Source organism: Octopus bimaculoides, chromosome 6 (assembly GCF_046866305.1).
Source record: "Octopus bimaculoides isolate indiv1 chromosome 6, ASM4686630v1, whole genome shotgun sequence".
Lineage (NCBI taxonomy): Eukaryota > Metazoa > Mollusca > Cephalopoda > Octopoda > Octopodidae > Octopus > Octopus bimaculoides.
Genome location: NC_142933.1, coordinates 69,480,213 through 69,493,725, shown reverse-complemented (window position 1 = coordinate 69,493,725; position 13,513 = coordinate 69,480,213). Strand labels below are relative to the sequence as shown.

Sequence of the window (13,513 nt, the reverse complement as noted above, 5' to 3'; positions counted from 1 at the left end):
ACATCACACTTTCTTTCCCTCGAGTACATAGGTTCACTTGTACCTCACACCTCACTCAACCTCCTTTTCGCATGTGTACCTCTACATGTGTATATATATATATATATATATGTGTGTGAGTGTGTGTGTGTGTGTGTGTGTGCGTGCTGGACACGCAAACACACATAGTGTTTCGTTGTAAACAATCACATGGATATATATATGAATGAATGTAATCACCACATAGACACACACATACACGCACAGTTCTCTGCTCTCCATCCCTAAAACAATTAAGTTCAGCCCAGGCATGAATGTTACACCTCGTTTTCCTATCCACATTAAATGTGGGCTTCATACCTATTTGAAAGGTCATGGCTACTTGTCAATACACATACACACATAGGTTCATTACATATATATATATATATATATATATATATATATATATATATATATATATATATATACTTGCATACATACACACATACACAAGCTGTTATTTGCAGATACATACATACTTTGTTTAGAATTATCTGCTTCCTTTCCAAGAGCAGATTGCTCTTGTAATCTTGTCTTTCTTTCTTTCTCTTCTTACATCCTTCTTTCCTTTCACCCCCCCCCACCCCCAAACTTTTACGTGTCCACTATGTCTCTCACCTCCACATTACCCCTCTTTTTCTCTCTCTCTCTCTGCCTCTGTAAACTCTACAATATTTAGAAAGGAAATCCATCAAATATTTGTTACGACAACAGCAATAATGAAAACAAAAAAAAATCCCTTGTTTATTTATTATGATTAAGGTGGTGAGCTGGTGGAATTATTAGCATGCAGGACAAAATGCTTAGCGGCATTTCACTAAGCATCTTTATGTTCAGAGTTCAAATTCTGCCAAGGCTGACATTACCTCTCATCCATTTGCGATCAATAAAACAAGTACCAGTTGAGCACTGGGGTCAATATAATTGACTAACCCACTTCCCACAAAATTTTTGGCCTTGTGCCTATAATAGAAAGGATTATCATCATCATCATTATTATTATTAGGATAGCGACACTAAACTCTGCTTGCAAAGACCTGTTGAGGCAAGTGAAATCGAAATCAAATTCGCTGACGTGGCCGATGGCAGCACCACCTGACTGGCATCCATGCTAGTGGAACGCTAAGAGCACCATCCGAGTGTGATCGTTGCCAGGGCCGCTGACTGGTTCCTGTGCCGGTGGCATGTAAAACGCACCATTCGAGCATGACCGTTACCAGCGTTGCCTTACTGGCACGTGAAAAACAACATTTGAGCGAGGTCATTGCCAGTGCCGCTGGACTGGCCCCTGTGCAGTTAGCACGTAAAAAAATACCATTTGAGCATGGCCGTTGCCAGTACTGCCTGACTGGCCCTCGTGCCGGTGGCACGTAAAAGCACCCACTACACTCTCGGAGTGGCTGGCGTTAGGCAGGATGCAGCTCCCCAGCTTATTAGTTTTCAGTCAAACCATCCAGCCCATGCTGGCATGGAAAACAGACATTAAATGATGATGATGATGATTCTTAGATTACTTATTTCAAGCCCATTGCTCTCACTGGGACAAAGGCTATCAGTGACTTTTTTTCCCTTGTTCTCAACTCTGAGCTGTCTCTTCTGCTTTTCTCCAGCTGGATCCCTGCTTTTTCAGCTCTACCTCAGTATCCTACCTTCAGTTATTTTTAGGGCATCCCTCTCTTCCACTAGGGTCTAATGCTTAATGCAAGATGTTGGTTTCCTTAATGTTTGACCTACCCATCCCTGCTTGCATCTTCAAGATCTGTTCTTCCACTATCACCTGCCTGCTCCTTTGTTACAGTTCTACATTTCTTATTTTATATGGCCATCTAATTTGAAGAATACACCTCAGTCAGTTATTGATGAAGGTCTGTATCTTCTGTAAAGTCCTTTCAGTCCTTCTCCATGTCTCTGATCCACAGAAAAGGACAGAGTTCACATTAGAATTCAAAATACACAATTTAGTTGTTATGGTCATTTCTCTGGAAGTCCAGATGTTCTTGAGAATGGTGAAGGCTGCTCTGGTCCTGTCTATTGGGCAAGCCATGTACAGAGATATGGTCAGCAAGCTAGTAAGAAGTGAGGATTTTAGTGAGCAAGTAGTTATCCATCACTGCTCAAATCTCAGCCTACTCCTGTTTATTGTGGTCCTCCAGGACATAACAGAAGAATTTAAGATTGTCTGTCCATGGTAACTGTTATATACTGATGACTCATTCTCATAGTTGATTATGTCATTGAATTGAAGATATTCCAAAAATAGGAACAAAGCCCAGAATTAAAGAGGTTTGAAAGTAAACATAGCAAATACAAAAGTTTTAGCTATCAGAAAAGAAGCTATGATTCTGTTGCCATCAGAGAGGTAACCATTATTTATATACCAGCATGGAGAATGGATGGTAAATGGTAATGATGATATACTCAGAAGGGTCCCTAAAAATTACTGATCTTCTATTACTTCTAATTAGCAGTGAAGGCAGGTACTTTAAGAGCAGAACAACCTCAATAAGAACAAAGATAGAAACATTCAGGGAGCTATTGCCTCTGTTGGCATCAAAGGGATTTTCTTTCCCAGTGAATGGAAAATAGTGTAATGTTTGAGTATGAAGTGTAACACTGCATGGTTGTGAAACATGAGCAGTAAATGTGGCAGATATGCAATGCTTGTATGTATTGATGTTGGCACTCCGTTGCTTGCGACGTCGAGGGTTCCAGCTGATCTGATCAACGGAACAGCCTGCTCGTGAAATTAACGTGCAAGTGGCCGAGCACTCCACAGACACGTGTACCCTTAACATTGTTCTCAGGGATATTCAACGTGATACAGTGTGACATGGCTGACCCTTTGAATTACAGGCACAATAGAAACAGGAAGTAAGAGTGAGAGAAAGTTGTGGTGAAAGAGTACAGCAGGGTTCGCCACCATCCCCTGCCGGAGCCTCGTGGAGCTTTTAGGTGTTTTCGCTCAATAAACACTCACAACACCCGGTCTGGGAATCGAAACTGTGATCCTGTGACCGCGAGTCCGCTGCCCTAACCACTGGGCCATTGCGCCTCCACTCTTGTATGTATAAACAACACATTTTAGATAAGCTGAAAAGAAAAGACTGGCTATCAGAGGAATGTGATGTAGCATCTCAGAGAGAAGTTTGTGGTACTGGTATGGACATGTGATGCATATGAAGGGTGACAGCTAGGTAAAGGAGTGTAAAGAAGGTCAATAAAAAGGATCAGTGTGGAAGTGAAAGACCCAGGAAGACATGAAGATAAAGGGTGAGATGGTGTGTTAGGGAAGAACCATCCAGCCCATGTAAGCATTCAAAAGTAGGCATAAATAAAAATGATGAGAATTACTAAAATATTCTTTTATTTCACATACACACACCACATGTCCTCATTTAATGTTTAATCAACTTGGATTCTGGAGGGTGTTAACTTGCTTTTCGTAACAATAACAGCACTAATAGTTTTTTCTCTTCATTGCATATGTAATTTTAACTGATTAAAAATTTCTTAGGGATCACTACATTAACTCTTTAGCATTTAAACAAGCCATATCCAGTCCAAATATTCTACCTGTTTTATGTTCAAACTGGTTAGATCTGGCTTCTCACACTTAACCTATGATCTCATTCTCAAAGTAAACAATCACATCATCAAAATCTTAAAGCTACAAGATCTATGATAAATACAAAACAATATGAATGAATGAGTACTACATTTGACAAAGTAATCAATGCTAAAGGGCTAAGTATGTTAGCCCTATTTGACTACAGAATTTTTATTTATATATATATATATATATATATATATACTGTAAATCCTCGAGTATAATCCGTACATTTTTTCCCAAAATTTAAAGGTCAAAATTTCTAGTGTGTACTATATACGAGGTTAGAAATGAAAAATATTTTCTAAGCAAAATTTTCTCAGTGATAAATATGTAAAGGCATTTTAATTAATATTTATTTTTCACTGAAGTTATTACTGTTATTTCTTTATTTTCTGCAAACAAAGTGCACAAAAAAGCTACACATTTGCATTATGTTATGTATACAATAATAATAAAGGACGTTACCGTATATACATTTACAAACCAAGGACTTTATATAGACCTCATTGACTCAAGTTAGAGAAGGGGTGCGTATTATACACAAGATTTAGAGGTACAACCCCCTAAAAACCTCCTGCGTATTATACTCAAGGATTTACAGTATATATATATATATATATATATATATATATATATATGGCGAAGGCACATAGCTTAGTGGTTAGGGTGTTGCACTCATGATTGCAAGATCGTGGGTTCGATTCCCAGACGGGGTGTTGTGTTCTTAAGCAAAACACTTCATTTTATGTTGCTCTGCGATCATTTCATCATCTGACATGTGGCACATGGTGCATCTGTACAGGAAATGTTGATTTGATGGAGGGATTGAGCTTATGTGTACACAAACATTTGATCACTACAAACAAATCATCTGTCGTCTAACAACAGGAGAGTCCATGATAGATATATACACATATATATATATATATATATCTAAGTTGTTTGATACAGATGACATCTCACATAATGTTTCTGATTTCAACAATAAACAAGTGTGTGTGTGTTTTAATGCCTACCTGTTGTCAAAGGAAGATCTGAAGATTATTTGGAATTTATTATCTGAAATGAGGTGAAAGTGAAACTATAAACTCAATCTTCAGTGACAAAACAGTAATAATCCTTTCTACAATAAAGTACAAGGCTTGAAATTTTGGCAGGAGTGGATGAGTTGAGTATATTGACCCCAGTACTCATCATCATCATCATCGTTTAACGTCCACTTTCCATGCTAGCATGGGTTGGACGATTTGATTGAGGACTGGCGAACCAGATGGCTACACCAGGCTCCAATCTGATTTGGCAGAGTTTCTACATCTGGATGCTCTTCCTAACGCCAACCACTCAGAGAGTGTAGTACTCAATTGGTACTTATTTTATAAACCCTGGAAAGGATGAAAGATAAAGTTGACCTCAGCGGAATTTGAACTCAACATAAAGTCAGAAGAGATACTTCTAAGCATTTTATCAGGCATGCTGTCGATTCGGCTAGCTTGCTGCCTTCATTATTTGAATACTAATAATAATATTAACCAAAAATACATTTTTTCATGCACACACACACACACACACACACACAAATACATATACATCCATAAACACATAATTACATGTACTCATTAGATCAAGCTGATGCCACATAAAATGCATCTATCAGTGGCTGCGTTAGAAGCACCCAGCACACTCTGTAAAGTGGTTAGTGTTAAGAAGGGCATCCAGCCTTAGAAACCATGACAAAACAAACAACTGAAGCCTAGACGGTTCCTGTCCATCTAACCCATGCCAGCATGGAAAATGGATGTTAAATTATAAAGGTGATGATGACGTTTAATTGCCATGCTAGAGAAGAGACAAATCCATAGCAGTCAGTTTTTTCTTCTTCAGAAAAAAAAAAAAAATTCTGTATAGGATTCACCCATAGGCGTAGGAGTGGCTGTGTGGTAAGTAGCTTGCTTACAAACCACATGGTTCCGGGTTCAGTCCCACTGCGTGGCACCTTGGGCAAGTGTCTTCTACTATAGCCTCGGGCTGACCAAAGCCTTGTGAGTGGATTTGGTAGACGGAAACTGAAAGAAGCCCATCGTATATATATATATGTATGTATGTATGTATATATATATATATATATATATATGTATGTGTGTGTGTGTGTGTTTGTGTGTGTGTTTGTCCCCCCACCATCGCTTGACAACCGGTGCTGGTGTGTTTACGTCCCCATAACTTAACGGTTCGGCAAATGAGACCGATAGAATAAGTACTGAGCTTACAAAGAATAAGTCCTGGTGTCAATTTGCTCGACTGTAAAGGCGGTGCTCCAGCATGGCCACGGTGAAATGACTGAAACAAGTAAATGAGAGTAAAGAGAGTATTTAGCGATTAGTCTTCAACTCAATGCTTTTGTATCCTATGATGATGATATTTTTATATTTCCAGTACCATGATCTATGCTGTGATCTTGACCACATTGACGCTACTACATACATCTAAATGGCTTATGCACTCATCTGAATATGAGAGAGAAAGATATACGCAGATGTGGAGGGCTCTAAAATGTATAGGAGAAAATATGCTTCCACATGCTGTATTAGTTTACACATTTGGTTAGTGTTTCAGAGTGCAGAGTTCAAGCCTAGGATCTTTCATCTTTAAATTTGGTTTCAGTCAGAGTATTGTGACCTTGCTGGATCTAGCCAAACAAATTAACCCCACTACTTTTCTTTTTTGTCTGGTACTTATGCTATTGATCTCATTTGCTGAACTGCTGTGTTACAGGACATCTACAAATGAACACACATTGTCAAACGCTGGGTCTCACACACACAAACACACACACGGGATAACAGGGTCCATTGACAGAAATTTAACTATATAACTTTTCGTTGCTAAAGAACAACATCAGTGGACCTGTTGTTCTTTCGTCTGTCTGAAATTGGTCCATTTTATTATATCGTAATTGTTATTATTATATCATATCATAATCTGCAAGCCAGACCAGCTGGCAGAATTGTTAGCATGTTGGACAAAATGCTTCTTGGCATTTTGTCCTTCACGTTCCAAATTCAAATTCCGCTGAGATCAACTTTACCTTTCATCCTTTCAGAGTTGGTAAAGTAAGTATCAGTTGAGTATTGAAATTAATGTAATCAACCTACCCACTCCTGTGAAATTGCTGGCCTTGAGCCAAAATTTGTAATCATAATTATATCATAAGCTTATATGCATATTATATCATTAGCTGTTAATAAGTCTTTCTTTATTTGGTATTTTGCTTTTCTTTTTCCTTGGGTTTTTATCTTTCAGTCAGGTAATAAGGTAGTGCTTTTGGTTCATTACAAGACCTCCAAGACTGATGGGAGGGAGGTATCCTCAAAAACGTTACCGGGTCCAAATGCTTGCAACAAAATAGATTCTACCAAAGGCTTTCAAAGTGTCAGGTGGTGGTGGTGTTAAACCAAGGAAAGGGTTAAATATACCACCCCAGTAGGTCATGGTGAGATCTAAACTCAAAACATGAAGAGTCGGAACAAAATCTACAAGATATTTGGTTTGATGTTCTCATAGTTCCACAAATCTTGCTACTTTGGATTAGTATTTTTTTTTTATTACCCCTAAAAGATAAAAGGTAAAGTTGACCTTGACAGGGTTTGAACTCAGAGCACTCCGTCGGTTATGACGTCGAGGGTTCCAGTTGATCCAATCAACTGAACTGCCTGCTCATGAAATTAATGTGCAAGTGGCTGAGCACTCCACAGACACGTGTACCCTAAACGTAGTTCTCAAGGATATTCAGCATGACACAGTGTGACAAGGCTGACCCTTTGAATTACAGGCACAACAGAAACAGGAAGTAAGAGTGAGAGAAAGTTACGGTGGAAGAGTACAGCAGGGTTCACCACCATCTCCTGCCGGAGCCTCGTGGAGCTTTAGATGTTTTCACTCAATAAACACTCACAACGCCCGGTCTGGGAATCGAAACCGCGATCCTATGACCACGAGTCCGCTGCCCTAATCACTGGGCTATTGCGCCTCCACTGAACTCAGAGCACAGCAAGCTGAAATAAATACCACATAGCATTATGTCCCATGCTCTAATGATTCTTCTAATTTGCCACTTTAGATTAGATTAGATTGCCCATGTTGAGTCCACTGCAGGATGAAGGCTTCAGCCTGTTCTTTCTATTATCGACAGGCTGATGTGGAGGCTGTGAATTTGAGCCTGGGTTTGATGAGCCTACTCTGCCACACTGGCTCAACATCGCTTAGCTCAAAGGTGCAGTTTTTCATTTTCATACTCATATGCAAGAATGCTTAAGTTGATTACATTGACCCCAGTGTTCAGCTGGTACTTATTTTATCGACCCTGAGAGGATGAAAAGCGAAGTCAACTTCAGTGGAATTTGAACCCAGAACATAAAGACAGACATAACGCTGCAAAGCATTTTGCTTGGCATACTATCAATCCTGCCAGCTCCCCACCAACTTAGATAATTAGGTCAAACCCAATAATCTGAATATGTTAACTAAGTTCACACTTTGACAAAGCCAACTTAACTGTATATCACTTCTGATTCAATGAAAATAAGTGCTAGTTATTCTAAAGGGTGATGGGGGAATAGATATTGCATACTGGACATATGGTGGTAATTTCAAGCTTTACTTCAATTCATAGATGTCCTGGACAAAGTGTATTACTACACTGGTGGCATCAGTGTATAGAGCTTAATTTATTGACCTTAGAGGGATGAAAGGTTGTGTCAGCTTCCGTAGCATTTGAACTATGGAAACAAGAGCTAAATATTATAATTAATTCAATCTGATGTTTGGTTGTATTAGTGATCTCAAGACTCCACACTTGTAAATATTTAAATATTATTGGATTATTAATATTGCTTTTTTTTTTTTATAAATGTTAAACTGATTTTTTTTTTATAGATGCTGACTAATTTCTTTTTTTTTTTTTTTTCTTTCTTTTAATTTCAGCTTCAGATGAAGATAACAGCATGAAACAGAAATCAAATGACTCAGTAGAAGGTGATGGAGACAAAGATCTGGATGATGAACAGGACTCTAATTCACAGTCAAGCCAACCAGACAATGAATCCGACTTTGGATCTCCGCCAGAACAACCAAGCCCTCAAGCCAAAGGTCAGGTGAAAGTGGAATCGAAAATACTGACTCCACCGCCACCGCCACCACCACCACCTGTGTGCACCCCTACAAAAGGATCACCGCTCAGAGACATGACACCACCATCTCCACTACGTCGTAGTTCAGTCATTACAGACAATTCGTTGTCTGGTCAGTCATCAGTAACGTTACCACCTCACACCGCTACAGCAACCATACCGGTGTCAGTTATCACTCGGACTATTTCCCATTCTTCACACAATCTGACCACATCGAGACAAAGTGTCCGGGATCAGTACAAACCCATCAACGGTCTATATCGGTCACTTGGTAGTAGTGTTAGCCATAGCAGTAACAACAGTACCACGTCCGGTAGTCATCACACTAGCCATCACCGTAGCAACAATGCTCATTCACATATCATCAACAACACCGCTAACAGCAGCACCAACACCATGACATCAAATACAACTCCATCCCGAACAACAAACCATCACATGACAGCCAGCTCTAGCAGTAATTCCGACGAACCATTGGATTTGTCAAAGAAAACCAAAACCAAAACTCACACATCACCCCTCTCAGTCTCGAATGGCATCAGTGGGGGTTTGTCTTCAAGTTTGAAGAGTCTCCAACAACGGTTTGGCGGTGATTTCCACATAAATGGTACCAATATCCGAGTGAACAAATCCATCGAAGATCCAGTAGTTATCAGTCAGCTTCCAGTCAATCACTTCAGCACAAGTCACCTGATCAGTAGCAATCTGTCCGACTATAGCAACAATGTCAACACAGATGTAGGGTCCAGTCTGAAGGTGAACAGCAACAATTCGTTGATGAGTCAAATGGTGGAGACACCGAGTGACAGCTGCACGGAAGGTGGCAGCGGCAGCAGCCGATACACAACACACAGGTGCTCTTGTCAGAAGGTATTTAGCACACTGTATGACTTGAGTATCCATCTTCAAGAGACACATCACATACCTCCTGGCAGCAAAGATGCTAGTCTGATGGAGTACCCAAAACTTGTACGAGGTCAGGATATGTGGCTAAACCAGGAGTCCGAACAGACCAGGCGTATTCTGCGTTGCATGCAGTGTGGCGAGTCATTTAAGACACTTCCTGAGTTGACTTTGCATATGATGCAAACTCAACACTATACGAAAATTGTCAGTTCAGATCATGGTCGCAGGTCACATAAATGCTCCTCTTACTGTGATCGAGATCTTGAAAAAGAGTGTATCTTTAAGTGTAAGGTTTGCCAGGAGACCTACAATGATATGGAAGGTTTAGCAAACCACATGATTATGTCAGGACATCACAAGAAACAAATTCTACGTTCTTATAATTCCCCAGAAATCCTGTTACGAGCACGACGGAAGCGTCCCTTCAGCAGCGAGGACAAGCTTGGTCTAGGTGCTAACCCCACTGTTGCAACTTTATTGGAGTTTAAACGCAAATGTGTCAGCCACGAGAGCTTAAACAGTCCAAATGTAAAGTTCACTGATATAGTTGCCAAAGATGAAGATGGCTATATTACTTGTGAGAACTGTGGAAAATGCATTGAGATGCAGGTATTTGTAGAACATATCCGCACATGTGTACGGCAGCGATCAGGTGTCATCGATGCCCTAAAGATGAAACTGAACGCTGACGATGATCAGCGCCGACAACAGAAAAAGGTTGAAACTCCAAACGCAAACACAGGTTCCAATATCAGTAATCCAGTCCGAAAAACAAGCCCTAATCGGCCAACAGTTCCTGACAGCACAGATTATGATATCACCAAAGTAAAAACCGAGCCGAAAGAAGTGGATGAAAGGTGTGATAGTTTGAAGGAAGTACCAGTGTGTAGTCCATCGAAATTGGAACCAAAAACTGAGATTATGGAAAGCTCAACACCTGAAGAGAAAGTAAATAATCTGAAAGTGATACTTCCTCGAGTTTCTGAAGAGGACAGCAACGGTAACAGTAACAACAACACAACAAATATCCGTAAAGAAACAGATAAGGTACACTTAGACATAATCGATCCTGGTTGCAGCGATACAGGTGGACTTTCAGCACTTCGAGCAATGGAATCATTTATACAAAAGAGTTTCAAAACTAAATTTGATAAGAGTAGTAGTCATAAAGAAGTGTCCAACAACACCAGCTCTTCAAGCAGCTCGACAACAGCAGTCACCCAAGAAATTAAACGAGTAACGACACCTGAAAGCCCATCGTCGAGATACATCCAGATTCCAAGCCAACAGAAACCTAGTCTGCGAAGTAGTTCTTACTTTCCGACTGTGCCTTCGAGCCAGCCTGCTTTGTGCCAGGAAACAAACGACGAAGGTGGCTCGGAGCAAGAAAGTAACGAGTCCTTCAAAACGGCCGGCAAAGAACTACAGTCTTTATCAGATATGTGCGAACAGATTACAAAGCAAGTGAACACACCAAGTGTAAAATCCGAAGAGAAGATTCTGTCCAGTTCCAGTGATATCAATAAAGAAGAGAATTCCAAGAGCCCCACTGCAAGTGCTGAGAAGAAACTGTGTAAAGAAGCCCTTGAAGAAAAATACCTTCAGCTGCCGCCAACTACAGAGCCTAGCTCTTCACATTCCTCTGCTCTCGACTCTTTAAGCAGTTTTGTCTATGGTCAGCCTATGACATGTGAACATCCCTTAGATAGCTTACAAAAACTGATAACAAACACAGATAGCATGAAATTACCCTCAAACGATAGTCATCCCTCCAAGTGCCAGACAGTTATTCCCTCTTCATCGCCAGAGATTGCTATTCCATTGAATTTATCGACAAAATGTCAAAAAGATGAAGATAAGGAAAAAGTTTCTGACCGGGAAGAATCGTCTGTCTTGGACAATTCTACTGATGCTGGCCATGGGGATCTAACTTCTCCGGCCAGCGATTCTGACAGTGGTGATTATAAATGTCCAGCCTGTAGTCGGCAGTGTGCGTCGAAAGGCTCCTGTCGCTACCACCTGAGCCGGTGTCATTTGTCATCTGTGAAAAAATTTAGCATTCGTGATCCGTTCAGCATGAGTCCATTTGTCTATCTACCTCTGGATCATACGGCTAAGTTTACCAAATACTATGAGATGGCACATGAACTTGCAAACAAGGGCAGTGTCTCACATGAACTCACTGCGAAGGGCAAGTAACCACAATCACAAATATTGTGGTAACTCAGCTCTAGAAATAAAATAAAAATGAAAAAAATAAAATAAGATAAAATATTATAAATACAGATATCTATATTGACGTGTGATGGTGTATGTGTATATGTGTGTGCGTGTGTGCATGTGTGTGTATATGTCACCATATACGTCTGTGTATGATTGTGTACGAGTGTACATACATGTATATATATATATGTATGTGTGTGTATATATGTATATATATATATATAAATGAATATACATATGTGTATGGATGTATGTATATTTACATGCATATATATATCTATCTATGTATGTATATATGTATATTATGACAATTCAATGTATGTTAATTTGCATACAAGAAGTGTGTGTATTACAATTATTATTATGATAATTACTATTAATATAATTATAATTATTATAATTATTATTATTATAATTATTATTATGCAAGGATATTCTTGTAATCTTTATTATCATTGATATATAAATATCTCCCCATCCCCTTCTCATTCCAACACACCAGGAGTTCGCTATTTTTTCCTCTCTCGTCTTCTTTCATTGTTTTTTTTTGTTTTTTTTTCCTCTCAAAATATTATAAAAAAAAAATTCATTAAAATTGTTTCACTTTTTTTTCAAATTTCTTTCATGTTATTTTTTGATAAAAGTTATGTTAACATCGTTGTCTGTGCGTCTCTATATGCGACTTGGCACTTGTATATTCTTTTATTGGTTTCAGCGATAAGGCTGCGACCATGCTTCAGCACCACCCTGTACTTGTTTTATCGATCTATACCTTACAAAGATGCCACAAAGGAACACAGCTCTAATATAAGCAAACATAGAGGTGTATAAATACAATAAAGGCTTCTGCATGATTATCTTCTACCAAATTTCAGTCACGAGATATTGGTCATCCCAAGACTACATACAGAATGACACTTGTCCAAAATACCGCACAATATGACCAACACTGGAATCTGCATGGCTGCAAAATAAACCTCCTAACTGCATTCGCTGAGATGGATTTTTACAGCTAGATGTCCTTCCTTTAAAATGAAGGTACAATCCATTTAACAGATGACTACACACTTTTTATCTACGCCGTATCACTCATAAGCTTGAGTCAATCCAAGGTTACAGTAAAAAAAAAAAAAAAACGACACTTGTCTAAGATGCTACAAGGTGAGATTGAACCCAGAACCTATTGACTGCAAAATGAACTCCTTGACTACTTGCCATACCCGTCCCTTTATACATACATATACACATAGGCACAGGAGTGGCTGTGTGGTAAGTAGCTTGCTTATCAACCACATGGTTCCGGGTTCAGTCCCACTGTGTAACACCTTGGGCAAGTGTCTTCTACTATAGCCTCAGGCCGACCAAAGCCTTGTGAGTGGATTTGGTAGACGGAAACTGAAAGAAGCCCGTCGTATATATATATATATATATATATGTGTGTGTGTGTTTGTGTGTCTATGTTTGTCCCCCCCCCCCAACATCGCTTGACAATCGATGCTGGTGTGTTTACGTCCCCGTAACTTAGCGGTTCGGCTAAAGAGACCAATAGAATAATGACTAGGCTTACAAA

The 13,513-nt window shown here is 39.5% G+C and overlaps 1 protein-coding gene and 1 long non-coding RNA gene across 11 annotated transcripts in view; one reads left to right on the top strand and one right to left on the bottom strand.

Annotated features, from left to right (window-relative positions):
• LOC106877926 (uncharacterized) overlaps positions 1–12,559 on the top strand; it is a 452,094-nt gene extending 439,535 nt beyond the window's left edge. For all 9 annotated transcript variants that reach the window (XM_052968724.2, XM_089354030.1, XM_052968726.2 and 6 more), the window contains one exon: positions 8,609–12,559. In XM_052968724.2, the coding sequence (XP_052824684.1) occupies positions 8,609–11,919 (3,311 nt within the window). In that variant the 3' untranslated portion in view covers positions 11,920–12,559. The remainder of the gene's footprint in view (positions 1–8,608) is intronic.
• The window catches only part of LOC128248136 (uncharacterized), a 135,851-nt gene that overhangs the window by 71,198 nt on the left and 51,140 nt on the right, over positions 1–13,513 (bottom strand). The gene's annotated exons all lie outside the window — the stretch shown is intronic.